Source organism: Tachyglossus aculeatus, chromosome 14 (assembly GCF_015852505.1).
Source record: "Tachyglossus aculeatus isolate mTacAcu1 chromosome 14, mTacAcu1.pri, whole genome shotgun sequence".
Classification (NCBI taxonomy): domain Eukaryota; kingdom Metazoa; phylum Chordata; class Mammalia; order Monotremata; family Tachyglossidae; genus Tachyglossus; species Tachyglossus aculeatus.
This window is the reverse complement of record NC_052079.1, coordinates 40,988,009-41,015,594: the sequence shown is the minus strand read 5'-3', so window position 1 is coordinate 41,015,594 and position 27,586 is coordinate 40,988,009. Positions and strand designations below refer to the sequence as shown.

The 27,586-nt window shown below is 41.9% G+C and overlaps 1 protein-coding gene across 5 annotated transcripts in view; it reads left to right on the top strand.

The window, feature by feature from the left end:
* Window positions 1-27,586, top strand: part of ANKS1B (ankyrin repeat and sterile alpha motif domain containing 1B) — a 624,779-nt gene that overhangs the window by 288,297 nt on the left and 308,896 nt on the right. For 4 of the 5 annotated variants that reach the window (XM_038756218.1, XM_038756216.1, XM_038756217.1 and 1 more), the window contains exons 13-14: window positions 17,748-18,340; window positions 26,513-26,585. In XM_038756218.1, coding sequence (XP_038612146.1) covers window positions 17,748-18,340; window positions 26,513-26,585 — 666 coding nt within the window. Of the gene's footprint in view, window positions 1-17,460; window positions 17,576-17,747; window positions 18,341-26,512; window positions 26,586-27,586 lie in introns of those variants that run through there. The other variant, XM_038756219.1, reaches the window with a different exon arrangement.

Sequence of the window (27,586 nt, the reverse complement as noted above, 5' to 3'; positions counted from 1 at the left end):
AGCTAGAAGTCATTTTTAAAAAAAAAATTCTCAAAGAAAACACTGAACTACCAGTTTCGCTTCAAAGCTGGATGATCGTGAATTGTTGCAGAGGTGTCGTGCAACAATAACAATAGCTTTTAACAAGCACAGTGAAGGGTCTACTTAACACTGCTATTTATAAACTGCTTATTTCTTTCACATCTCTATAAGCAAAGCATGGGAAATTCAGTATATTCAAACCAGGAGGAATGGTACACTGATGTCAGGTAAAACACAATCCTGTATGTAGATCTTTTCACCTTGAAGCACTTTTAAGAACAATCAAAGATAAGAAAAACAGAGTTTCTAAAAATAGTGGGCTTGATGATTAAGAGAAATGTAGCATAAGATTACGGAGTAAAAGAATCCTTGTCTTTGCTTGGATGGGGGTCACAATTTGAACCGGAGTTAGGGCAATGATATTTCCATTGGAGCAATGAGTCACAATGTTTGAGACGTCTAAATTTTTAAAATCTCAAAAGTTTAAGCCATCCAACTATCTCTTGAATTATTCCTAGTAATATGTCAGCTGGCCGTGTAATTTGTTTCATAGTTCCCAGCAGGAGTTAAAGTTCTGCCTTGTTTTTGTGATATGTATTGTTTCTCAAGAACATTTCTCAAGTTTCTTAAGCTACAAATAAAATCAGATCTAAGTTTCAAACTGTTATCACTTTGAAACTGTAGCAAGTAAAGTGGCTGAGAATTGATCCGAAATGTATTCTCACCATGACAATGACAATCCCCAGATTTCGGAGATCATAATTCTGTTTATTTTTTAATTTTGCTGTACTGGAAATACGTTTTCATCATTTCAGTCTTCATACTCATAAGAATAAGCACTATGGATTTTCAGGTTCTGGTCTGTCCATAGTTTGTCCTTGAAGTGAGACTTCCTTTCAGTGACTGCAGAATGAAATTCAGATCCCTGATGCTTAGTGTTTAAAAAAAAAAAAAAATCCACAGGTGAATTCTTAACCAGTGCATCATGACATTCCCAACAATCAGTAAAGCGGTCTGTGTTTTTGCATAAAAACATTCCCCCCTATTTGTTAGAGATGTTACATCTTGTATTTGAAGATTGGCTTTAAAGTACTCAATCACCTTTCCCCCTCCTATTTTGCCTCATCAATTTCCTTCTGCAATCCAGCCCACTCACTTCGCTCTTCTAATGTGCACTGACTCGCTGTACCTCGATTTTGTCTATTTCACTGCTGACCCCTTGCCCACGTCTTGCCTCTGGCCTGGAACTCTCTTTCCTTTCATATCTGACAGACCATCTCTCCTCACCTTCAAAACCTTATTCAGATCACACCTTCTCCAAGAGGTCTTCCCCCTATTAGGCCTCATTTCCCAAAGTCCCTGTCCCTTCTGCATCTGCACCCTTGATTTACCCTATCCTCAACCCCATACAGCATTTATTATGAGAATCAGCGTGGCTTAGTGGAAAGATCCTGGGCTTGGGGGTCAGAGGTCGTGGGTTCTGATCCTACCTCTGCTACGTCAGCTGGGTGACCTTGGGCCAGTCACTTAACTTCTCTGTGCATCTGTAAAATGGGGATGAAAACTGTGAGCCCCACGTGGGACTACCTGATTACCTTGTATCTACCCCAGCGCCTAGAACAATGCTTGGCACAAAGTAAGCGCTTAACAAATACCAACATTATTATTCATTTGCATAGTTGTAAACTTCTTTTAATGTCTCTAAGAGCCTTGTGGGCAGGGAATGTGTCCACCAACTCTGTTATATTGTACTCTCCCGAAGTCTTAATACAGTGTTCTGCTTACAGTTAGTGCTCAACGTATAGGATTGACTGATTGATTTTGTGAAGTTGCAGGATGGTAGAGTTAGAAGTGACCTCGGTGATTTTATAGACAGTGATTTCTGAATAATTCTTCCAAGTTTCGAGCCTCATCTTGGTGCAGAAGGTTTCCTTATGTTAGGAGAGGAAAATTGCTCCGTATCTTGGCCCAGGGCAGGTTGCCGCTGTATGGCTTTGCCCAGATGATAAATAGTGGGGCTGCACAACCCCAAAAGGGGTCATCATCATCATCAATCGTATTTATTGAGCGCTTACTGTGTGCAGAGCACTGTACTAAGCGCTTGGGTTGTACAAATTGGCAACGTATAGAGACAGTCCCTACCCAACAGTGGGCTCACAGTCTAAAAGGGGGTCATGATATGGTGGGGGCTTCCGAGTTTAATGGTGGGAATTCTCATCCCAGAAAGCTGTGCTCTGGAAACCCTCTCCTCCCACCCCCACCAGAGAAAGCAAAAGATCCCTTCATTCCTCCCCTCGTAGCAGTCCCAGCGATTACCCTCTATATTGGGTTGGAGGGGGAATCCTGGGGAGCATGCATAGCCTATGAAAGCATTGATCCTTTTTATCATCCAAGTGTGTTGGGGGTGTGTGATTAATCCCTGTGAGGGTGTGGTAAATCCCTCTGACATGGAGAATGCAGGATTTACCGGCTCTCTTGTTACTTTAGACTCAGGTAAAATAGCCATCTTAAAGAGTTCTTCTTCATCAGGTACTCTTGACATTTTCCGTACTATGACATTGTGTTAATTTTGATTGTAAAATGATGTCCTGTGTCTTTTGCTTGTTCTTGGCATGTGGAGCTGAAGTTATCCAAAGCAGTTTCCTTTTTGTCTTCGCAATAGCAAATCAAATTGACTAGAATCTCACAGAATTATGGGCTTGTGATTTAGCTAGAAGACAAGTACTTCTCATTTTTAATTCATTTTCTATACTGTTGGAAATTTTCAAAGTAATTCCTTTCCATCTCTAAACACGAGGATCTTTTCAGGGTAGATGGTCTCAGCCCTTATTAATTAATAGAGTGTCACTTACATCCCAGATCTCACTGGGTCAACAAGAAGTCACGAACAAGCATTTTATAGCATATGCTCTAAAGAGTTCTTCTAACAGGCAGAGCGGCTGTAGGGATTCTGAGATACTGGTCTGTGGAATTTGTAGACCTATAGCTCTCGGAATTATTTTGCCCAACTCTGATGTGTAGTATGGTAAACAAGCTTCCCTCTCGATTCCAATTTTAGAGTCATATCATAAAACAGCATTCCATAATTATTCCCACCATGCCTTGCCACTTATTCAGTGCACTGGAGCCCAGAAACACCAAACCACAACTCACACCTTTCACAGATACTTTTTCCAGGCTTGCTCTTATTCAAGGGTGGGGAAAGTGGGTTCTGATCAAATGCAAAAGCAGTACGGAGGTCTAGTAATCAGTTAATCGTTGTTTTTTTTTAAAAAAAAAATTAATGCATTTTCTACGTGCTATACTAATGCACTGTACTAAGGGCTGGTGTAGACCAAGATAAGTTGGACACACTCCCTTTCCCACATGGGCTCACAGTCTTAATCCCCATTTTACAGATAGGTAGTTGAGGCCCAGAGAAGTTAAGTGACTTGCTCAGAGTCACACAGCAGGCATTTGGCAGAGTTGGGACTAGAATCCAGGTCCTCTGACGCCTAGACCCATGCTTTTTCCACCAGGCCATGCTGCTGCTCACGTTGCTTTGAGTGTCTACTGTGTGCAGAACACTGTACTAATCATTTGGGAAAGAACAATGCAATAGGGTTGGTAGATATGAGACAAGGAGCTTACCTTCTAGTGTTCTTGCTACTGCGGAGGAGAGAGTCATTACAAAAGTCCAGCACTGCTTCTCTATTTCTAATTTATTCTCATTAGTGCTATTTAGTGCTTTTAGTGCTATTTATTAGTGCTGCATGCTTACTGCATGCAGAGCACTTAGGAGAGTACAGTACAACAGAGTTGATAGATACCTTCCCTTCCCACAGTGAGCTTACAGTGTAGATGACTATATTAGGGTAATATTCATTACAGGGCTAGCTACTTGTGGTTTTGGGCATCATAGGTGGGAGTGATAGAAACTATGTAAAGATACTTCTTTTTATAATTATAGAAGATTAGAGCCGTGGATTAGAGTATCTTGTCACCAAAAATCTACCCTAGGCCAGGGTCCCTCCTTACTTACCCATTCCCCAGTATGCCACTGGTCAGATTACAACTCGACTCTCCTGCTTTCTAGTCCCATGCGCTTTCCACTTGGGCACACTGCTTCTCCATATATTGTCCATAGTGCCTTTTGTGAAATAATTTTCCAAATTGACAGTCAGTAGATTTTACCCAGTACAAAAGTTACACATTAGGAGCAAATAGGCTGCTTATAATAATAATAATGATGGCATTTATTAAGCGCTTACTATGTGCAAAGCACTGTTCTAAACACTGGGGGAGATACAAGGTGATCAGGTTGTCCCACGGGGGGGGCTCACAGTCTTCATCCCCATTTTACAGATGGGGTAACTGAGGCCCAGAGAAGTGAAGTGACTTGCCCAAAGTCACACAGCTGACAAGTGGCGGAGCCGGGATTTGAACCCATGACCTCTGACTCCAAAGCCCGGGCTCTTTCCACTGAGCCACGCTGCTTATGATGTTGGTCATTCAATTACTGAAGAGACAGCAGTAGCGTGGGGGAATACCAGAGGGGTTTGAGCAGCCTGAATATGGAAGAGGCTAGAAAAGAAACCACATGGCCTAGAGGAAATCCCGGCTCCAAACTTGTCTGCTGTGTGATCTTGGGTAAGTCACTTAACTTCTCTGTGCCTCAGTTACCTGATCTTTAAAATGGTGAGTAAATCCTACGCCCTCCTACTTAGATTGTGCACCCCATGTGGGACAGGGACTTTGTCCAACCTGATTATCTTGTTCAAGTACATGCCTAGTACGGCGCTTGGCGCATAGGAAACTATCATAAAAAGGCCCTGAAATTGACTTCATTCACTCGACCAACACAGTCCCAACAGTAGAGGACAAACTAATTTTAACAAATAGAAAATAAAGCAAAGTGAATAACGTCTGTGGCATAGGGTATCAGGATGTTCTGTTAAGATTATGATAGTATAGTCCAGACAGTTAATATTGAGGCACAGAAAAAAGCCAGACTGCTTAATGATGGAAACAGGTGTGATAAATCTTTTGGAGAGAATTCCATTCTTCAGGGCGATATCTTTCAGGCATCAGATTGCCATCAGGCCATCCTTGATCTGAGTCGTCCTAAATCTGCCCCAAAGCAAAAGTACTTGATTAATGACCCTAAACCTGTCACTAAAGTAAATTTACTTTGCCACCATCAGTAGCTAACCTGCCCCAAAAGTGACAACAAATGACAAAGAGAAAGAAAAATGTTATAAGGAGCTGGACATTTCATTGCAGCTGCACTTAAATCGGACAAGCTGATCACTGTGAAAGATTTCGATGCATGGTTGGGTAATGAAACTGAAATGTGGAAACATGGATTATGGACTAAGATCAGATTAAAGAACAAAGTAACAGTAGCCTACTTCTGCTTAGGGAGTGTTGGGGATACTCGCTTGCAATTACCAATCTCATCATCATCTTCAGTGATATTTATTGAGTGCTTACTGTGTGCACGGCACTGTACCTGGGAGACTACAATACAGCAGAGTTGGTGGGCATGATCCTGGCCCACAACAAGACCTTATTACTTCTTCATGCCAGTTTGGCTTGAGCCGGTTATGATTGAAGGTGGCCTGTCTGATTCTTTTTTCTGTTGGAGTAAGAGGGAGATGAGCAACCTGTTCTATGCTGCCATTCTTGAAGATAAAGCAAGGGGCTGCGATACTGGTGTTAGGATAAATTCTTAAAAGATTAGTAAACCCGTTAAATGTTGAGTAGGAATCGGCTCTATATGTTGCTGACTTGTACTTCCCAAGCGCTTAGTACAGTGCTCTGCACACAGTAAGCACTCAATAAATACGTTTGAATGAATGAATGAATGAATGAATCAATTTAATGGGTTAAGGTGGCCATTGAAAGTCTGTGTGATCTAGCAATTCCCAGATGAGAAATATTAAGATATTCCATTGTTCTCCATTGCTGAAAAGAGCTGAGCTCTCTAGAGCCCTTCTGGACAGGCTACTGAAGGGTATTATTGACCACACTGTTCCAGGAACATAATTTGGCTGTTTATCTTCTCCACCACATTCACCTGCGTAAATGGAGATCACCATCAGGATTGTCACAAGGATTGATAAGTAAATCCCACAGGATTAGGAACTGTATTCATATAAAAGTGTATACCATCAAACTTTAAGATAACTAGTGTGAAATGGAATGTTTTCATCTGGAGCCTCTCTGTTAAAATTCTTGGAATACTATTAAATCATTTGCATCCTGGACTATGAGAAATGTGTTTCAGTGCATTTCCACCACCTCTACAACTCCAGTTCCACCATTTACCATGTGCTTCAGTCTTGTGGAATGGGTAAAGGTGATAAATTGTCTGTACCGGAGCTACTCATTCAGTTAGAGAATCAAACTTGGCAGCGGAAACCTCCAGGTGCAAAATCAACTGCACGGACCATTACTGAACAAATCAAATTGTGTAACTGGAACAATGAATCAAAACCCGGAAATAAGCCAAGCTTGTCGGACTTGCCCTTAATGATGCTGGCTCTGTATGTGATACAAGAGTTTGAAACCACTGGGGCCCCAACCTTTAAGTAACCATTGGCACCATTTCCTTTCACTGACAGAGACAGAGCTCAATTTATATGCTTGTGATCCACATACTACTTGGCTACTATTGTACTGGATTTGGAAGTCAGAGTGAGAGGGACTTGAAATTTGTCCACTTGAAGCTCTCTGCCCTCCATCTTATGTCCCCCTGTCAGGCTTTACAGTCACCTTTCTTCCACAGTCACCTTTCTTCCACCGTAGTGGCCTTCTCTGTCCAGTCTCACAGTTCATCCTCTAAAACCCGTTCTTCTTCTCCCACCAACTGGAATGGGTTGATGCAGGGTGCGAGCTCTGGCTAAAGCGGCCATGAGGAGTGAGTGCACGTATGGAGCTGAGAAAGGGCTATGTCGATTCTGTGGCCTTCCAATCCCCTCTTATGCTATTGTTTTTTAACAGTATTTGGTAAGCGCTGACTACGCATCAGGCACTATTCTAGGCTCTGGGGTGGATACGAGCTAATCAGGTTGGACACAGTCCCTGTCCCACCTGGGGCTCACAATCTTAATCCCCATTTTACAAATGAGGTAACTGAAGCTCAGAGAAGTGAGGTGGCTCGCTCAGGGTCACACAGCAGACAAGCGGCAGACCTAAAACTAGAACCCAGGTCTTTCTCACTCCCGAGCCCATGCTCTATCCACTAGGCCAGTTCTCCAACTTGTGGGCAGGGAATATGCTATCATCTCTGTCATATTGTACTCTCCCAAGCGCTTAGCATAGTGCTCTGCGCACAGTAAGCGCTCAATAAATACCCTTGATTGATTCACCGATTGAAGATGGTCAGAACAGAGCTTGGCACATAGTAAGCACTTAACAAATACCATCATTATTATGGCTCTTGTGGCTTTCAAAGTAAGCATGATCACATAAACTGCAGATTCAGTCTGAGGAAAGGAAATGGTTACCGTGCATGGTGGTAGCTAGAAGTTGGCCAGTGACAGAACTCCAAAAAGGTGGATTCCCAATTGCATTTAAAATCAAATATGCTATGCCGGCTTGTGGCGTGGTGATTGTGCAGCCTCCATTTTGTGGAAATCAGCTCAATTCGGCCCAGACTAAGAGCACTTCTCTGGGGTACGTGGACCCAACTGGCCCAGAGCCTTTGCGTTTCTGGCCCAGGTCTGAGGGAAGCCTGAACCAAACTCTGAGCTGTGGCAGAGAAAGCCTGGATGACAGAATGGGCAGAAAAGCATGAGACTGTTTTAGAATGCAACAGGGGACCGATTATAATAATAATAAGAATAGTAGTATTTGCTAAGTGCTTGCTATGTCCAGGCATTGTACTAATAGCCGGGGTTAAGCACAGTCCCTGCCCCACTTAGGGGTCACAGTCTTAATCCCCATTTTACAGATGAAGTAATTGAGGTTCAGAGAAGTGAAGAGGCTTGTTCACACTGGAAACCAAGCTAATGCTGAATCCCTCACTACCCTGCCTTGGGTATAGTCTCTAGGTTATATTTGAAAATGCTTAGTGCAGTGCATGGCATACAGTAAACGCTTAACAAATACCACTGATTGAAACAAAGCAATGCTAAACATGAGTTACCAGTGAGCAAATATACTTATTTGTCCTTCTGTTGTCAATGCTGATGCAGCACTGGCTTATGTATTTTCATTTCTTAATATCTTCAGGTGCTATCATTTTATTCATTCAACCGTGATTTTCATGCAGACTGGTTTTAGAGTGGTTGGAAGATCCGTTAGTCAGTTGATCAGTGGTATTTACTGAGCACTTGCGGTGTACAGAGCACTGTGCTAAGCATGTGGGAGAGTACAGTACAACAGAGGTGGTAGACACATTTTCATCTGCCTTCCCCACTGAAGACTGGTAGATAGAGAAGGAAGAAGCTGCACTTGATCCAGCAAATTTGAAGTCATCATTTCAAAGTTCTGTGCTTGCTCTAGCAATGAATGATTTCGATTTGAAAGTGTTCTTAGACTGCAGTGCTATTTTGAACTGATTAAAGGCTCTACTGGATTCAGGACTCCCTTTCCTAGTGTCAGGGATTGCTCATAAGAATTAGTTACGAGTGACATAATTGCTCAATTGCTATCCGCCTTATTGTATGCATTCCAAAGGGTAATTTTTCCTAAATAAATGAACTCTGGAAATGATATTTGAAAGAGTAGAATAAAAACGTATTTGTGTGATTCATGCCAACCACATATCCAGAATTAACATCTCAGCAGCAGCAGCAGCAGCAGCAAATGAGTGCTTGTGAAATTAAGATCTTGAGACCATGAGTATAAATATTTTGTGAATTTGATTTCTGTCTTAATTTTGATTTAAAAGCATTAATGAGGAGGTAACCAATTTCCACTGCAGCAAGCAATTGCACAGTATTTAGAGTTCCTGATTTGCAATGAATAAATTCACAGTGGGGTTGTCCTCTAGCCAGTGCGTTTTCTTCTAAAGGTAGACTGTCTGTTGTCTCAAAGGTACTTCCATAAGAGAAACATAATAAAGGGATGAATACTATGAGGATTCAGACCCGTTTTTCCTGTGAATGCCCCACCACCTTAATCTTTTTTCCTCCTAATCTCTGCTCTGCCATTGCCTGCTGTGTGACCTTGGGCAAGTGATTTCACTCCTCTGTCTGTTTCCCTATCTGTAAAATAGAGATTAAATGGTTGCTCTCTTTCTTATTTGGACTGTGAGCCCCATGTGGGAGAGGGACTTTGTCCAACCTGATTAACTTGTATCATCTACCCCAAGGCCTAATTCAATGCTCAGCACATAGTAAATACTTAAGAAATGCCACCATTATTATTACTCATTTAATCAGTTGCTCCGTTTGTCAGTCTAAACAGATTTGTATGTGTGTGTGGTTATTGCTGTTTCCCTTTGCATTTCCAGTCATTCTTAATAACATGGATTGCTTTGTGGTCATTCTTATTTTAAACCAACCAGTTCTGATCTCGAACTCCACCCTCTTTCCAACTACCTACTCAGTCTGTCTCTGAGACAACAAAGAGAGTATAGTAGACTTAGGAAACACTCTCCCTGCCCTCAAGTAATATAATGGGGCAAGTGGTCAAGAAAACAAATTAAAAGAGTCCGGAAAAGGTAATAGAGTAAGTAAGCATCGTGGCTTAGTGGATGGCGCACAGGCTGGGGAGTCAGAAGGTCCTGAGTTCTAATCCCAGCTCTGCCACTTGTCTGCTGTATGACCTTGGGCAAATCACTTCACTTCTCTGTGCTTCAGTTACCCCATCTGTAAAATGGGGATCAAGGCTGTGAGCCTCACGAGGGACAGGGACTGTGCCCATCTTGATTTGCTTGTATTGAACCCCAGTGCTTAGTACAGTGCCTGCACATAGTGAGCTCTTAAATACCATTATTATTGTTATTACTACCTAAGTGCTATGGGAAATGTGAGTGCCCAGGTAATAATAATGATAATTTTTGTGTTTAAGTGCTTACTATATGTCAGGCACTAAACTGAGCTTTGGGGTAGATCCAAGATAATTGGGTTGGACACAGTCCTTGCCCCACAAGGGGCCCACAGTCTCAATCCCCATTTTACAGATGAGGAAACTGAGGCCCAGAGAAGTTGACTGACTCAGGGTCACAGAACAGGCGAGTGGCAGAGCCAGATTTTAGAGCCCAGGTCCTTGAATTCCAGGCCTGTGCTCTTTACACTAGGCCTTGCTGCTTCTTGTACGACAATCAATCAGTGGTAGTTATTGAGCATTTACTTTGTGTAGAGCGTTACACTATGTCCTCTTTTTTTAATGGTATTTGTGAAATGCATACTAAGTGCTAGGCACGGTACTAAGTGTTCCCAAGCGCTTAGTACAGTGCTCTGCACACGGGAAGCACTCAATAAATACAACTGAATGAATGAATGAATTCAAGATAATCAGGTTGGAGCAGTCCACGTCCCACATGGTGCTCTCAGTATTGAAGCCCGTTTTACAAATGAGGTAGATGAGGCATAGTGAAGTGACTTCCCCAAGGTCACATAGCAGACAAGCGGTGGAGCTGGGATTAGAACCCAGATCCTTCAGACTCCCAGGCGCATGTTCTGTCCAGCAAGCCTTGGGAGAGTACTGACATTTAGAGAGCCAGGTCCTTATAGATCCCTTTTGGAAAAGGCAGCACTTCCAAGAAGCGTCACTTTCAAGCACTGAACCCTCCACTGGACGCGCATCACTGGCCCTGTTGGCTCTGTTTGTTGCACCTGTGCCACCTCTCTGCTCCTTCTGACATTTCCACAACGCTGGCCCTTTTCCTGTCCATGTAAAGTGACACAATGCCCCATACCCTACAAATAGAGAAATGATAAATTAGCTATATGACTCTGCTAGCTATCAATACCCCGAACAACCAGGAATGCTCCACTTGTTTCATTAAATATGGTCAATGGCAAAATTAAGCAGGCAAGCAGTTTGCTTGAACTTATTGGAATTTGATTGCTAGTTTTGTTTTCTTCTGTATCAAACCAAGTAGTCACATGGACAGCTAAAGCTAATGTCCTAGGTGTTATTTATGTGCAGAGTACATTCGACTCCCCCTTTCTGAGGTAAATAGAGGCCGGATTTGAATTGATGAATAGTACAGGTGCCGTAATAGTGTTGTTGCCATGGCTGTACCACAAATCTAAGGAATTTTATTTCACATATGCTTTTACCATAGCAACAGCGGTGCTGACAACAGGAGATGCAATTTATTCTTTGTGATTTTGTACATGTTCTGGGTATTTATTATTAATGTGCATTATACTTCGGATGACTCTCCAGCTCCTTTGAAATGAGGGATCTCCGGGGAGGTATATATGGGGAAAAAAGGTTCCTTTGACAGAAATAAGAAATCCATTTAATCCATTGGAATCTAGTGCATTACAAACCCCTTACTGGGAAAATTAAAGTGACTTTAAGTCCAAACCATACGTTTTCCTATTGCAAATTGAAGCACACAGGCATAGTAATTAAGAATAATTTTCTGCCTGTTCTCATGACAAAAAAAAATCTTTTATATAAAGTTTTGGCACTAATTATTTTCTTGGTTTTTCTTAAACTTTCCAGACCAGTTCTTATTGTCATGTTAATTTGGGAATAACTAAAATTTTTAGAGTATAAAACAGCTCTTATATAAGAAAAATCTGTACACCACCCCACAATCAAATGTAAAGGGACTTCTTTTCCATCATACCCTGATATATTGACTATAGTGCCATAGTCAACAGGGTTAAAAAAAATTGAGGTACTGCTAAGGTTTGGATCAATTTATCCGTTTATCTCCATGCACTGCAAAATAATCTGAAATGCATCTCCTTTAGAAGTCAGTGGAACTGCTGCCGAAGTTCAAAGACTAATGAAAATCTGATCAGGTGAACTCAGAGTGTTCTAGAAACAAATAATTTAATGGCTGAGGGAGATACGGAAAGTGGTGGGAAGGATTTAAGTGCCAAACTTCTTTTTCTTTCAAAGCCTACTTCTTTTCGTAGAATATGAATACTAGATACGTGGGATACTTAGCCAGACATGTGCAGAAATTTCACAGTCTGCGTGCCAATTTAACAGTTGGAAATCATGAAGTTTTGAGAATTGCGATGTACGTTAAAAAGTGGACCGATTATCTTCCCTTGTCTTGGGAAGGCAGAGAGTTAAGAAAGAAGTTTTGAAATGGCGGAAGCAACAGCCTGACAACGTGGTCTTATCTGGCTTGTGAGCAGCTCGTAGACAAACATAGATGGACCCTGAACATTGTTGACGTGATGGGATTATCCAACTAGATCCGATATAGTTTAGGCCAAAGCTCCTGAAGAATTTCTCCTGGCTATTACAGAATGGGGACTGGTAGCATTCCACTGATAAGGTGGGGATTTCATCACACACTGGTTCTTCTGACAGTCAGCTTTCAAGTTTTAGCATTTGCATTTGTAGCAATAGCATTTTCTTTCAGATAGCACCCATCTTGGGATAGAGCCAGAGAAATCCTCAAATGGCCACCGATTTGCCTACTAGGATAAGTTACTGGATGATTGCTTAATTTTTTCCTAAAGGAAGTTGATGCCAAAAGAGCATAGAAATAAAGGCAGAGGTTGTAGAGTTACTGTGTTCCTTCTTAGAGGATTACAATTTTTCACTTTCTAATTAGGCCTTCCCAGACTGAGCCCCTTCCTTCCTCTCCCCCTCGTCCCCCTCTCCATCCCCCCCATCTTACCTCCTTCCCTTCCCCACAGCACCTGTATATATGTATATATGGTTGTACATATTTATTACTCTATTTATTTATTTATTTATTTTACTTGTACATTTCTATCCTATTTATTTTATTTTGTTAGTATGTTTGGTTTTGTTCTTTGTCTCCCCCTTTTAGACTGTGAGCCCACTGTTGGGTAGGGACTGTCTCTATATGTTGCCAATTTGTACTTCCCAAGCACTTAGTACAGTGCTCTGCACATAGTAAGCGCTCAATAAATACGATTGATGATGATGATGATGACCCAACACTAATATTTGTTAAGCACTTACTATTTTTCAGGCACTGTTCTAAGCACTGGGGTAGATACAAGATAGCCGGGTTGGACATAGTCCCTGTCCCACAGAGGGCTCACAGTCTTAATCCTCATTTTACAGATGAGGTAACTGAGGCACTGAGAAATGAAGTGACTTACCCAAGGCCACACAGCAGACAAGTGGCAGAACTGGTCTTAGAACTCAGGTCCTTCTAACTTCCAGGCCTGTGCGCTACCCACTAGACCATGCTGCTCCTCATGTAAAATGCATATGAAATCTCTATAAATAATTTTTAAAACATGAATTTTGTTATTCTTGTCCATGATTGTAGACCACTCCATTAGATTGTAAATTGTTTTAGAGCAGGGAGTGTGTGTTTTGCTCTGTTGTTGCTAGACTGTATGCTTACAGCTTACAGTAAGCATCCAATAAATACGATTGATTGATTGCTACTCTTGTACTTTACCGGGTTCTTAGTACAGGGCTCCTCATCCAGTTTGCCTTCCTTCGATTAAACTCTATTGACAGGTCGATGTCCGATAGATTTTCTTTGCTGTAGATTCATGGTCAAGAATTTTATAGGCCTGTAAATTGTAGCACCCTATTGCTATGACTCCTCAAATATTGCCAAATTTAGTGCCAAAACACAAATTTCCATCAAGGTGGTTTCAGGCATTAGGGAGACCTTGAATTCTGTAATCCTTTGGGGCTACCGCACCCCAGGATAAACTCAGGCAAGTCAGTCTGGATTTTGCTTTTCCAGTAGGATGGGGGAGAGCGAGTTTCAAACCATTTGACTTTCACCTTTGGGAGTCCTAGCCATTGAGGTTAACCTAGCACCTATTGTGTGCAGCGCCATACGAAGCACCCTTTAGGCTGTAATCTTGTTGTGGACAGGGAATGTGCATGCTAACTCTGTTGTACTCTCCCAAGCACTCAGTGCAGTGTTCTGCACATAATAAACACTCGTAAATAGCATGGATTGAGTGGGAGAGGACAACAGAATTAGTAGCCTTAATCCCTGCCCACGTGGAGTTTGCAGTCTATGAGACTTGCAAAAATGGGGCAGTCTGGTTCTTCCTCTTTGTTCATTTCCCTCCGCTGTCCCTCCACCCCGGCATTCTGATGGATTCCAGTGGTCTCAGGGGATTTTATTCTGTGAAGTGCATTCCGGATTCCGGGCCCTAAGGCACTCAGAACCTGAAAGTAGCTCAGTGTACCTGCGGTGAAGCAGTGTGGCCTGGTGGTATGAGCATGCTTCTGGAAGTCAGAAGACCCAGCTCCTCCACTTGTCTACTGTGTGACCTTGGGCAAAGCCCTTAGCTTCTTTGTGCCTCAGTTACCTCACCTGTAAAATGGGGATTAAGATTCTGAGCCCCATGTGGGGCAAGGATTCCATCCAATCTGATTATCTTGTATCTATCCCAGCGCTTAGTACAGTGCTTGGCATACTGTAAACCCGTTGTGGGCAGGGATTGTCTCTCTTTATTGCTGTATTTTTCTTTCCAAGCACTTAGTACAGTGCTGTGCACACAGTAAGTGCTCAATAAATACGATTGAATGAATGAGTGAATGCTTAACAAATACTAAAGAAAACAAAAAGGAGGGCAAGATCCAGAATCAGTGGGTAACCTGATCCGGACCCCTCAGGGGCACCTGTAGCCCACAATAGGCCTCTTAAAGCCATCATGAGATTGCCCTGAACGATGGCCCCAAGTTTGACCAGGTTTGGGGAGTACTCCTGGCCTGCCCCAGAAACCACATTAGCAGAAATACTGACTGATTTATGCTCCCCAGCTCAACCAACAAGTCATCTTTATCCCCAGCTTTGCAGGTAAACCATTTGTCTCATGGTTTACCATTGCTAACCACAAACAATCAGTCAATCAGTGGTGTTTATCGATTGCTTATTATGTGCAGAGCACTTGTTACTAAGCTCTTGGGAGAGTACAATACAACAGAATTAGCAGACACATTCCTTGCCCATAGTAAGCTTACAGTCCAGAGGACTGTAAGCCACAGAAGGTGTTCTGTTAAATTATGTCGAATATATTCAGATGAGGTCAAAGATAGAATAGGCAGCATGGAGCGATGGGTATTTCCTTCCATTTGCAAAGACTAGTGTTTAATCTCAAACTCACTACTCCAAACCTTTTATAAAGTAGTGGGACAGAGCAGAGCATAATATTTAAGAAAAAGTAAAGATTCTTATCTTAGAAAAATGAAGCTTGCCTCAAGGAAAAAGCTAAAGGGCACTATGGCAAGAACATACCTGGCTAGAATTCATGAACTCCACAAAACAGGAAAGGATGGAGTCACACAGGCGGCGACTTTTGTTTTCTTGAATCAGATGCCTTCTTCTCAAATCTAAGGCTTATTTAAGTGAAATACTGAGACTTTAGGGATCCATAATAATGTAATTGGTACACCTGCCTGGGTGAATTTGTATTTTTTATTTGACGCTACCACTGTGAAGTACAAAATGCAGGAAAAGCAACCTGAATACTGAGATAAAATAAACATACCAGACAGAAAAATTATATATAACTTCTATAGCTACGGCTAGGAAAACAGACTATTCCCTGAAAGTTAGAAAGTAAGAAAATTAACTAAATTGACCTTCGTACTTCTGTCACTAAATCCTGTCAGTTCAACTTTCATATCACAAAAATCTGCCCTTTCCTCTCCATCCAAACTGCTACCACGTAAATCCCAGCACTTATCTTATCCTGCCTTGATTTATGTAACAGCCTCCTTGCTGACTTCCCTGCCTCCGGTGTCTCCCCACTTTAGTCCATACTTCACTCTGCTGACGGAATCATTTTTCGACAGAAACATTTAGTCCATGTTTCCCCACTCCTCAAGAACTTCCAGCGGTTGCCCATCCACCTCTGCATCAAACAGAAACACCTTACCATCAACTTTAAAGCACTCAATCACCTTGCCGTCTCCTACCTCACCTTGCTGCTCTCCTATTACAAGCCAGCCGGCACACTCCACTCCTCTAGTGCCGCTACTCACTGCACCTCCTTCTCGTCTGTCTCGCCACTGACCTCTTGCCCACATCCTGCCTCTGGCCTGAAACACCTTTCCTCTTCAAATCTGACAGAATCCAACCTTCAAAGCCTTATTGAAGGCACATCTGCTCCAAGATGCCTTTCCTGGACTACGCCCTCATTTCCTCTTTTCCCACTCTCTTCTGCATCGCCCTGATTTGCTCCCTTTAATCACCCCTCCTCCAGCCCCACAGCACTCATATCTGTAATTATTTACATTACTATCCATCTCCCCCCTCTAAACTGTGAGGTCATTGTGAGTAGGGAATGTGTCTACCAACTCCATTATATTGTACTCTCCCAAGTGCTTAGTATAGTGCTTTGCACACAATAAGCACTGAATGAATATGATTTATTAATTGATTCCTACCAGGTTTCCCTTTTGAACAAAGGGGAAAAGGAGTGATTTTAATTATTTCTCTCTGATTTCTTCATATAAACTCATCAGGCTGTCTTCTCTCTTTTCATGTAATTCATAACTTGTTAGGGTCATGGGAGTGCCCATTAACTCTTTCTGGACGCGGAGAATCATTTAGCACAAATGTGCTTGGTCCGGTATATTTATTTACATTTTAGGATTTCATTAAAGTTTCCTTGTTAGGCACCTAATTCACAGTATCACATAGTGGAAAGAATCAGGTTCTTCCCTGGACTCTTCATTCTTTTTCTTAAGGATCCAAAGTGATGAAGACTCCACCGTTACCCTTGGCATCCAGTTTTATAGCACAGTAGCATTCTAACAGCCCAGCTATTATTCTCTGTGTCCTTCTGAAGTCTCTCCTGTTTTGATTTAATAGCGTCCCCCTTTGTGATGTCATCAGTGGACATGTAATACAACAGGTCACCCCCTTACTACAGGCAAACTAGAAATACTTGAAGAAATTTATTGTCATCCCCGTCGTTTCTTTTGTCTAAACTAAACAATCCCAATTCCTTTAAAGCCCTCCTACTGCCTATTTTCTACACTTTTAATCATTTTCTTGTTCTTCTCAGGACCCGTTCCATTTTCTTAACTCATTTTTTAAAGTGTGATTACCAAAATGGAATATGATAGGCTAATGTAGGCATGTCTAGTGTAGCACATAGCAGAAAAATGACTTCCACACTTCCATGGCATAATCCTGTTAAGGCAGATCTGTGCCATGTTGACTTTTTAATACCAGTCATGCTGATCCGTGTGCATTTTATAGGGATCTAGGACTCCTAGGTCTTTTTTCTGCTGTACTCTGCCTAGGCGTTCTTGTCACATCTTTTACAATCAATTGATGGATGTTTTTTCTTAATTATTATGAATTAGAAGTGACCATTTTCGGGGTAAGAAGTCAAAAGGTAGCTAAAATGACTCTTAAAATTTAACTCTACTCATCCTATTTTGGTGTTTATATGTTACCGGAGTTGAAACGAAGCTGAGAAATGGCAAATCAACCTGCCAATGTACTGTCCGATGGGTAAATATTCCTGTTGATGAATAAAACAAATCTAGAAATGAGTCATAGAGCAGAACCTGGCTAGCCCAGGCTTCAGCACAACGCTACTATTATTTCCAATGTTTTGGGTGAAATGAACGATGACAAAACAAAAGCCATTCTGAGTTGTAACAGCATACTTCATCTTTTGCAGATAATCTCTGTCTTCAGGAAAAAAGTCCTATTCCCGAGGAACCTGAACCTGGGCAATTTGCTGGCCTTCTTCACGGATCTTCTCCGGCTTGTGAGTCTCCTGAAAATCCACTGCAGCTCTACAGTAAAGCCCACCAGAGTGAAGAGGCATCAGAAGGAACCAGGTTGATAACTAATTCAATGCTACCTAAGCAACCACCTCCAGAAAACAACCCAGAAACTGTAGTGAAGAAAATCAAACCCAAAGTGGTAAACAGGACAATATTTCACACAAAAATTAATCAATTAGAAAACCGGACCTTTATCGGCACGAGAACAACACGGAACGGCACAACGAGGAATGGCGACCAGTGGATTATTAGCACGGGGGCATTTGTGGAGCGGGCGTGTACACTCGGGAGGATACGGTCTTTGCCCAGAGCCCTTCTAGATTTGCATTTATCCAGAAACGTGTCCAAGTCGGACTCTGATCTCATTGCCTATCCATTGAGTGAGAAAACACCAAGAGCCAACTGGAGCGAGCCCTCAACCACTGAACACAGTTCAAAGGGGAATTCTGAACGAACACCGTCCTTCACTTCAGAATGGGAAGAAGTAAGTAGTGGCCTCTCTGTCATTTGAGGAGAAAATTGGATAATGGGGGGGGGGGGGAAAGATTCCATACCTATTTAAGATTTAGAAAGCTGTGAAAAGTAATGTGAATGAAGAACGGCAAGTATTCAGAAGGGGCAGTCTCCCGGAGTAATGTGTTGTGATTTTTCTGCAAATTATGAAGGGTAAAGCACAGTTCTATCTGTGTAGGAAAATCTATTGTTTCCATAGAAATTCATTTCAAGCGGAAATAATAGCTATCTGGGCAGAACAAGAGTGTGTTCACCATATACCGTACAAATGCAGATGACAGAGTAAGCAAAATACTTATGCTGATGCTTCCCTGCTTCTTATCAGTACTTGTAAAATGCTTTATTAGCTCCTTGTCTTCCTTTAGAGCACCAAGTACCCTAGGAATGCCTTGAAGGTTCCTTACCATCAGAACTTTAGTAGCAAAACTATATATGGGCTATCTTACACTCCAACACAATTGGAAGTCACCTATGTTTTTAGATAGTGGCAAAACTTTGTGTTCTGGTTTTTTTGTTTCGAGTATTCTTTCCAGTGACATCCAGCGTTTTCTCGGCCATTCCTTTTGCTGTTGCCCACTGGGTGAGTGATTTGAGGAGCAGCCTCCGATGACCCCTTAAGGGCCTTTCCTGAGCTGTAACAGATCAGTCAATCAGTAGTATTTCTTCCGCTGCCTCTTGTGCAGAGCACTGCAGGAAGTACTTGGACAATGCATCAGATACCAAAACACAATTCCTTCCTTCAGGATGGTTAACATATAATGGGCAAGATGAATCCCATGGATAGGATAATACAGGCAGAGAAGCAGCATGGCTCAGTGGAAAGAGCATGGGCTTCGGAGTCAGTGGTCATGGGTTCATATCCCAGATCCGCCAGTAGTCTGCTGCGTGACTTTGGGCAAGTCACTTCACTTCTCTGTGCCTCAGTTACCTCATCTGTAAAATGGGGATTGACTGTGAGCCCCCCGTGGGACAGCCTGATCACCTTGTATCCCCCCAGCACTTAGAACAGTGCTTTGCACATAGTAAGCGCTTAATAAATGCCATTATTATTCCAACGCTTAGAACAGTGATTTAAACATAGGAAGCACTTAGTAAATGCTATCGTTATTATTAAAGGAAATGGAAATATGGATAGCTGAAAAAATGAGGGCAGAACACATCAACCTGGGGAGTAGTTTGGGTCATCTTTATCTCAGTCTCTTTTTAATACTCAGACACATTCTGAGCCCGCTTCAGATGGTGAGCAGAATAAGCCACTGCCTCAGGGTGTTGTTGCATGGTAGCTTGTCTTCTAGACTGTAAACTCGTTGTGGGCAGGGAATGTGTCTATTATACTGTACTCTCATAAGCACTTAGTACAGTGATCAGCACACAGTATTTCCCAAACATTTAGTACAGTGCTCTGCACACAGTGAGCGCTCAATAAATACGATTGAATGAATGAATGAATGCTTAATAAATGTGATTGACTGACTGACACACTGACTGGGGTAGCCATGCTTGACCTTCCAAAGATGAGAAACAGTGTGGTATAGTGGGTAGAGCACAGGCGTGAGAGTCCGGCTCTGCCACTTGCCTGTTGAGTGATCTTGGGGAAGTCACTTTACTTCTCTGTGCTTGTTACCTCATCTTTAAAATGGGGATTAAGACTGCGAACCCCATGTAGTACAGGCACTGTGTCCAACCTGATTTTCTTGTATCCACCCCAGTGCTTGGTACAGTGCCTTGCACATAGTAAGCACTTAGCAAAATACCACAGTTATTATTCTTATTATTATTGGTGGCCACTCTTTTCTTCCCAAAGATAGCAGCAGCATAGGTTTGCTAAAAGATGTCCACACTACCACCCTTCTCAAGTTTGGCAGTGCAATAATAATGGTCCATTAGTGGGATCTATGAAATCATTGTGTTATTTTATGCAACAAGTGGTGGCAATATGCGGAACAGCGTGGCAGAGGATGGGGTAAGGATGGGGTGGCCTTTTGGTCCCACCTCAGTGTAGCTCAGTATTCATTCATTCAATCGTATTTATTGAGTGCTTACTGTGTGCAGAGCACTATACTAAGCGCTTGAGTATCTGCAGCCAGCCCTGTTCACACTGGAGTCTTCTCTCCTCCAATTCTGCTCACTCATTAAATTCGATCCTCCTGCATTTTCTCCCCAAATGTAAGCATAATGTCCCCTGCAAACTCCCCTCTCCAGATTATTTATCAATAATATAAATGAAACAGTTCCAAACTGATATCCTCTGGAGCTCACTCTTTCTCAATGCAGAAGTTTCCATTTATCCACACCCTCCATTTTGTTTCTTTTATCCAGGTTGTTATTCGTGAGAGAACTTTCCTTTCGTTCCCTAGATATCTCAGTTCCGATCTTTTCACATGCTTATTGAGCCATTCAGACACCTCCACTGGTCTTGTGAGGAATATTATCTTCCTTCAAAAGTTGCATTTAAGTGCTCATCTAATCTAAACTTTATAATGGTCTCCCTGTTTGTTATGAACTGAAGCAACACTCACCAGTCTCTAATCTTCAGGGTTTACTGGAGGATGTTTTAGAGATAGGTGCTACTTTGGAGATCTACCAGACCTCCAGTGGTCATTTGTAATCACAAATGAATCACTTTCAGCAGCAATTCAGTTCCCCCTCCAAGTTTCTTCATAACTCTTAGGAGGCTGTCATCTGGTCCTGGTGATTTATTTACAGCTAGCTTTTCAATTTAGCCTAAAACATCCTGTATGTTTACTACAATTTAATCCAGTATCTCTGCCTTGACAACTGTGAATCACTATTTGGGTGTAGGGACTTTCTTATATCTTTCTCAGTAAAGACTGAGGAAAAAAAAGTTAATTCAGCCCTTCTTCCGCCTCCTTTTTATCTCCAAATGTTATTTTTCCGTTATGATTATTGTGATTAATAATTGGGGTACTTAAGAGCTTACCGTGTCCCAAGCAAAACACTGAACACTGGATTGAATTGTGAGCCGCCTGAGGGATGGGGACTGGATCTAGTTCCCAACTCTGTATTCTCTCCCAGCTCTTAGGACAGTGCTCTGCACCCAGAAGGTGCTTAATAAATGCTTTTACTACTACTTCTAATACAGTGTACTACTATAATATAATCATCTCTGACATGATGTACTGAAAGCTTTGTGTTCTATCATTATCTTTTAGGGGTTCTTCCAAGGTTCCCTGCAAATACCTCTTTGGCTCATCTCATTTTCTGGATCTCATCTGACCTGCCACTCTTTCTGATCTTTCCCTCTCTAAGAGGGGATTTAAACTTTTCTTTTCTAAAGAGAGAGGTTTTTTCTCCTGATGGATATTTTGACTTGGCCAGTTAACCATGTTGGTCTGTATTGATCACTTGTTCTCTTTTGCTCTGTGGTATTTATCTTTCTGCATTTCTAATACGGTGTTTTTTTAGTAGCTTTTAAACCTCTTGTAGATAATTGAACTTTTTTATATTTTGCATTTTGGAATAATGTTTTCCTGTTTTAATAGAATCCTGGGGCATAAGGGGATGTCCAAAAATCATCTGGTCCATCACCCTGCCTCTGGGTAGGATGTGAGTTCAGGTAAACCAGAAAGATGGCATCTGTAGAGAGAGAGATTCTGCAGCAGAAGGGGAATCGCATTAAGGTGGCCCACCTTCTCTAATGTCTTTGTGGCTCTTCTTATTGTGCTTAAGAAGTTTTAGAGAAAAAAGAATCTCAGTGACTACCTGTATATATGTATATACCTGTATATATGTATATATGTTTGTACATATTTATTACTCTATTATTTATTTATTTTACTTGTACATATCTATTCTATTTATTTTATTTTGTTAGTGTGTTTGGTTTTGTTCTCTGTCTCCCCCTTTTAGACTGTGAGCCCACTGTTGGGTAGGGACTGTCTCTATATGTTGCCAATTTGTACTTCCCAAGCGCTTAGTACAGTGCTGTGCACATAGTAAGCGCTCAATAAATACGATTGATGATGATGATGATGACTACGCACTGAATTAGGCTTTAAAAATTCAAGTATTCTAATCCTATTTCAATTGCTTTTCCTTTTCAACTTGGTAAAATTCATAACTCCTTTCTACAGTTCAGTTTCTAAGTCTGTAAAATGGTGTATATAAAGGGATGTTTATAACTGTTTATAAGCAGGCTATTTTCCTTTGTAATGAGAATGATGAAAGAGTTTGCTGATAAATGACAGCAGCTAGCCTAAACGGCTAGTAGGTCTGCATTGTTTACTCAGTGCAGAAACAGAACTGAATACTAAGGGGAATGGAAGATGTGATCCTAAGAAGAAGCATGACCGAATAGAAGGAGCGTGAGCCTGGGAATCAGAAGACCTGGATTCAAATCCCAGCTCTGCCAGTATCTTCCACGTTTCTGCTGTGTGACTTTGAACGCGTCATTTAACTTTTCTGTGCCTCAGTTACCTCCTCTATAAACTGGGGATTAAATTCTACTTCTTCTTAAACTTCAGACACATCTGGGACAGGGACTGTGCCCAACCTGATTAACTAGTGTCTAACTTGTATCTAGAGAAGCAGCGTGGCTCAGTGGAAAGAGCCCGGGGTTGGGAGCCAAAAGTCATGGGTTCGAATCCCTGCTCTGCCACTTGTCAGCTGTTTGACCTTGGGCAAGCCACTTAACTTCTCTGGGCCTCAGTTCGCTCATCTGTAAAATGGGGGTTAAGACTATGAGCCCCATGTGGGACAACTTGATTACTTTGTAACCCCCAAGCACTTAGAACAGTGCTTTGCACATAATAATAATAATAATAATGATGGCATTTATTAAGCGCTTACTATGTGCAAAGCACTGTTCTAAGCGCTGGGGAGGTTACAAGGTGATCAGGTTGTCCCTCGTGGGGCTCACAGATTTAATCCCCATTTTACAGATGAGGGAACTGAGGCCCGGAGAAGTTAAGTGACTTGCCCAAAGTCACACAGCTGACAATTGGTGGAGCCGGGAACATAGTAAGCACTTAACAAATACCATCATCATTATTATTATTACACCAGCACTTATGTGCTTGGCACAAAGTATGTGCTTAACAAGTCTTATTATTGTTATTAATATTGTTGTTATTATTATCCTGGCCATAGGAGCATACTAGATAATACCCTACAGTAATGTTATAGCATGCTTACAATACACTGTTTAGAAAAAGTTAAGATATTTCCATTGCATAAAATAGATTATTTGAATTGTTGATCAAATTTAATCAGTACCATTTTTTGAGTGCCTACTATGTGCACAATATTGTACTAAGCGCTTCAGGGAGTATACATGATAACTGCCCTCAAGGAGCTTACAAACTAGCAGAGGAGACAGGCAAATATATAAGAGATTGGAGCTAGTAACAGAGAGTAGATAAAATATGTATATAAGCCCTGTTGGGGTGGTGAGAGCTTAGGTGGTGAAAAAGTGCTGAAATGGCAGGAGGGGCATTAAAAACTGGGGAGTTTAGAAATAAATCAGGGAAGGAAACCTGGAAGAGAAGTGACTTCAGTGTCTTTGAAGATAGGGAGAGCAGTGATTTGTATGAAGTGAAGGAAAAGGGAGTTCTGAGCTGGATGGAAGCTTTGAGCAAGAGGTCAATGGGAGGAGAGATAATAATAATGATATTTCTTAAGTGCTTACTATGGGCCACACACTGTACTAAGCGCTGGGGTGAGTACAAATTGGGTGGGACACAGTTTCTGTCCCATGTGGGGCTCACAGTCTCAATTCCCATTTTACAGATGAGGTAACGGAGGCACAGAGAAGTGAAGTGACTTGCTCATGGTCACAAGGCAGACAAGTATCCGAGACGGGATTAGAACCCATGACCCTCGGACTCCTGACTCTCACCTTTGACTCCTTTTGACTCCTACCTCCATGCTCTATCCACTGTGCCATGCAGCATGGCTCAGTGGGAAAGAGCACGGGCTTTGGAGTCAGAGGTCGTGGGTTCAAATCCCTGGCTCCGCCAATTGTCAGCCGTGTGACTTTGGGCAAGTCACTTAACTTCTCTGTGCCTCAGTTACCTCATCTGTAAAATGGGGATTAAGACTGTGAGCCCCCCATGGGACAACCTGATCACCTTGTAACCTCCCCAGCACTTAGAACAGTGCTTGGCACATAGTCAGTGCTTAATAAATGCCACTATTATTCTTATTATTATTCTTATTATTATTATGAGGCAACAGTGAGTAGATTTAGCTTGAGAAGAGTCTGCAACAAGGTTGCAATTTGCCTAGGCAGTCAGTCAGTGGTACTTGAGTGCTTCCTATGTGGTGAGTAATATACTCAGAGCTTGGGAAAATTTAGTACAAAGAAGCTGTTAGACGCATTCCCTAACCACCAGCAGTTTACCGTCTAGAGAAGGCATTTGCTTGGCTTACACTTCTTCCTGGGCTTCCTGTCAGTTCTGCCAATCCTGAGGTGCCCCCTGTCCCTGCCAGTCATTTGACCTAATCTGATGCCCGCCCCTGTGCTTACCTCCTCACAGGCCCGGTGCGGACACTGGGGTAGGTAGTGTTGGGAAAAGGAAAATAAAAAATCAAATCCTGATTTATTTTAGATCATTTTTTAAAAAACACAAAGAAAACAAACCCAAGGTGCAGGTGAACCTGGCTTTCCTGCTTTCCCCTCTCCGGAGGCCGGCGTGGCAAGTGGGAAATTGAACCTCAGGCCCCACGAACCCTCGGAGTATGGGGGCTGGTGAGGAGCCTCATTTGCTTTCCTGTTTTCCCCACTCTGTTGCTCTACAGCCCAGGCTGATGATCTAGAAGAGCAGAGGAAAGCACACTTCCGTACTTTCCCTGCTCTGGTCTCCATCCCAGAGCCCGGGCTAATGATATAGGACAGCGCAGGAAAGCATGTGTTCCTCCTTTCCCCGTCATTGTGGTGGTGACCGAACATGCGTGTGTGTCGCCCTTCACTTACATATTCCCCTACCTCCTCTCTCGACACACACATTCGCCTTTCCCCCATGCACCCACTTTTGAAGGAACAGTACACATGAGGCCCCAGAGGACAGTCAGTTCTCTGCATGAGTCCCATTTCTCAGATAATCTCGAAGCAGTTCACCTTATTAAAGTTTTGCGATGGAAAATATACCAACACATCGTAGAATCTTTTGTTGCCTGTCTCCCCCTTCTAGACTGTGAGCCCATTGTTGGGTAGGGACCGTCTCTGCGTGTTGCCGATTTGTACTTCCCAAGTGCTTAGTACAGTGTTCTGCACACAGTAAGCGCTCAGTAAATATGATTGAGTGAATGAATGAACCCTGGAGAGTAAAGAGTGCCAACTGGGATGTAGTGGAAGAAGATAGTGGAAAACTAAGAGGGAGAGAGTTGTTTGAGTGCTGGAAAGCCAGTGGTTAGGAGTTTCTGCTTGATGCAGAGAAGATGGGGTAAGTTTTGGAGGCTTTTGGACATATGGGCAGAACAACATTTATGAAAAATCATGTGGGCAGCATGTGAAGTAAGACTGGATAGAGGAGAGTTTGGAAGAAGGGAGAAAAGTGCCAAACCTGAGGGGGTAGTCATCCATCAATTAATGGTACTTATTGAGCACTAACTGAGTGTGGAGAACTGTACTAAGCACTTGGGAGATTATTTTCATTCATATTTATTCAGTCAGAATTGGTAGATATGTTCCCTGCCTACAAGGAGCTTAAGTAGTAGTAGGAGGAATTGGATTCCGGAAATTTTGAGGAGGAAAAATTAAGAGGACTTGGCAAATTTAGGCAATCATCTTATTCCTTGTTATTTAAGACACAGTAGCAGTCTTTTCCCACATTATGCCCCTAACAGTTACATTGCTAGCTACCACTTAAATTTCGGCCCCAAAGCTATTACCATGAAAGAAAGTATGTGTTTCTGTGAGCTCGGGGGTGGAATAGTGAAGAGTTGGGGAATCTAGCCATTTTTATACAAATGTGTCATACAATTCTTTATAGCTGAGAGGAAAGAGACACAATTTTTTAAGTAAAAAAATCTCAACCTCTTTCCAATCAGTTTTTGCTATTCGCCTGAGTATGATATTGTCTTGATAATATTGCTAAGACTGAACTAATCTCATCGTACAAGATTATCATGAACTACAATAGATGAATTTAATGAAGCATTTTTCCTGTTTTGTTTCTTGCAGATTGATAAAATAATGAGCTCCTTAGATGTTGGAATCAACGCTGAACTGGAAGAAATGAATGATGAGGCTGCAAGTAAGAAAACTTTTCCCTATTAAAAGAAAAGTTTTTTGTGGGGTTTTTTTAAAATTGGTCTTTTGCAACAGCAAAGAACTGGTGCTAGCCTTTGGACAGTGATGTTAATGTTAGTGTTGAAAATGAATTTCCTTCAGTTTTCAACTGCTGTAGGCAACAGCTCTACTGAAATGGTTTGAACAAGAATTGGACAAGATCGCAGTAATGATTTTTCTTTATACCCTTACAAGAAAAATGCTTCCACAGATCTGTTTTATGAGTACATTGCATTCAGAAAACACACACTACACACATTTTGTGGTCAGAATTAATTGAAATATTCAGGAGCATGATCAATCCGTTCAATTTGCAGTGCCTTGCTTCCGGCTTTCTGTAACAGCTCATACGTTTTATTAACCTCCCCTTGGGGGTCCATTGGTAGCAATGGGGATGACGTTAGCATTCTTTTTGACTGGCATAAATTGTAACTTAGTCATTACTCAGTTGTTACTTGTTATTCGAGACTGATTTATTTCGTTTCACTAGCAGTTTCTTGATGTCTGGTATCCTATTAATTCCTGGAACCAAGAAATAATGGGATAGATAGTAAAGTTGACTCTAGAGTCAAGTAACATAGGGAAATTGACTGTGGGGTTCTTGCTCATCTATTTGAAGCAGTGAAGACGGGAATTTTCAGGACCAGCTTCACTTGTGGCCTGTAAACGGAGATCTCTGCTGTGCTTTTAGAAATAAGCACTTAGGGGTCAATAGTAGCCCAAGTGTTTTTTCAGTGAAAGAAATTGCTTTGGGAGAAAACAGGATGATCCCTGTTTAGCAATTCCATAAAGTAACATTAGGGTGTATATCTGAGGAGTTATCACATCTTAGAAAACCTTGATGGCCTATCTTCTTAGAGCTACATTTAAGTCAATAGAAGCAGCAAATGTGTCATAAGAGGAAAGGTGATTTATCTCTAGAGCGACTTAAGCGTTAAAGTGAAAATTGGAGTCAAGTTTGGTTAA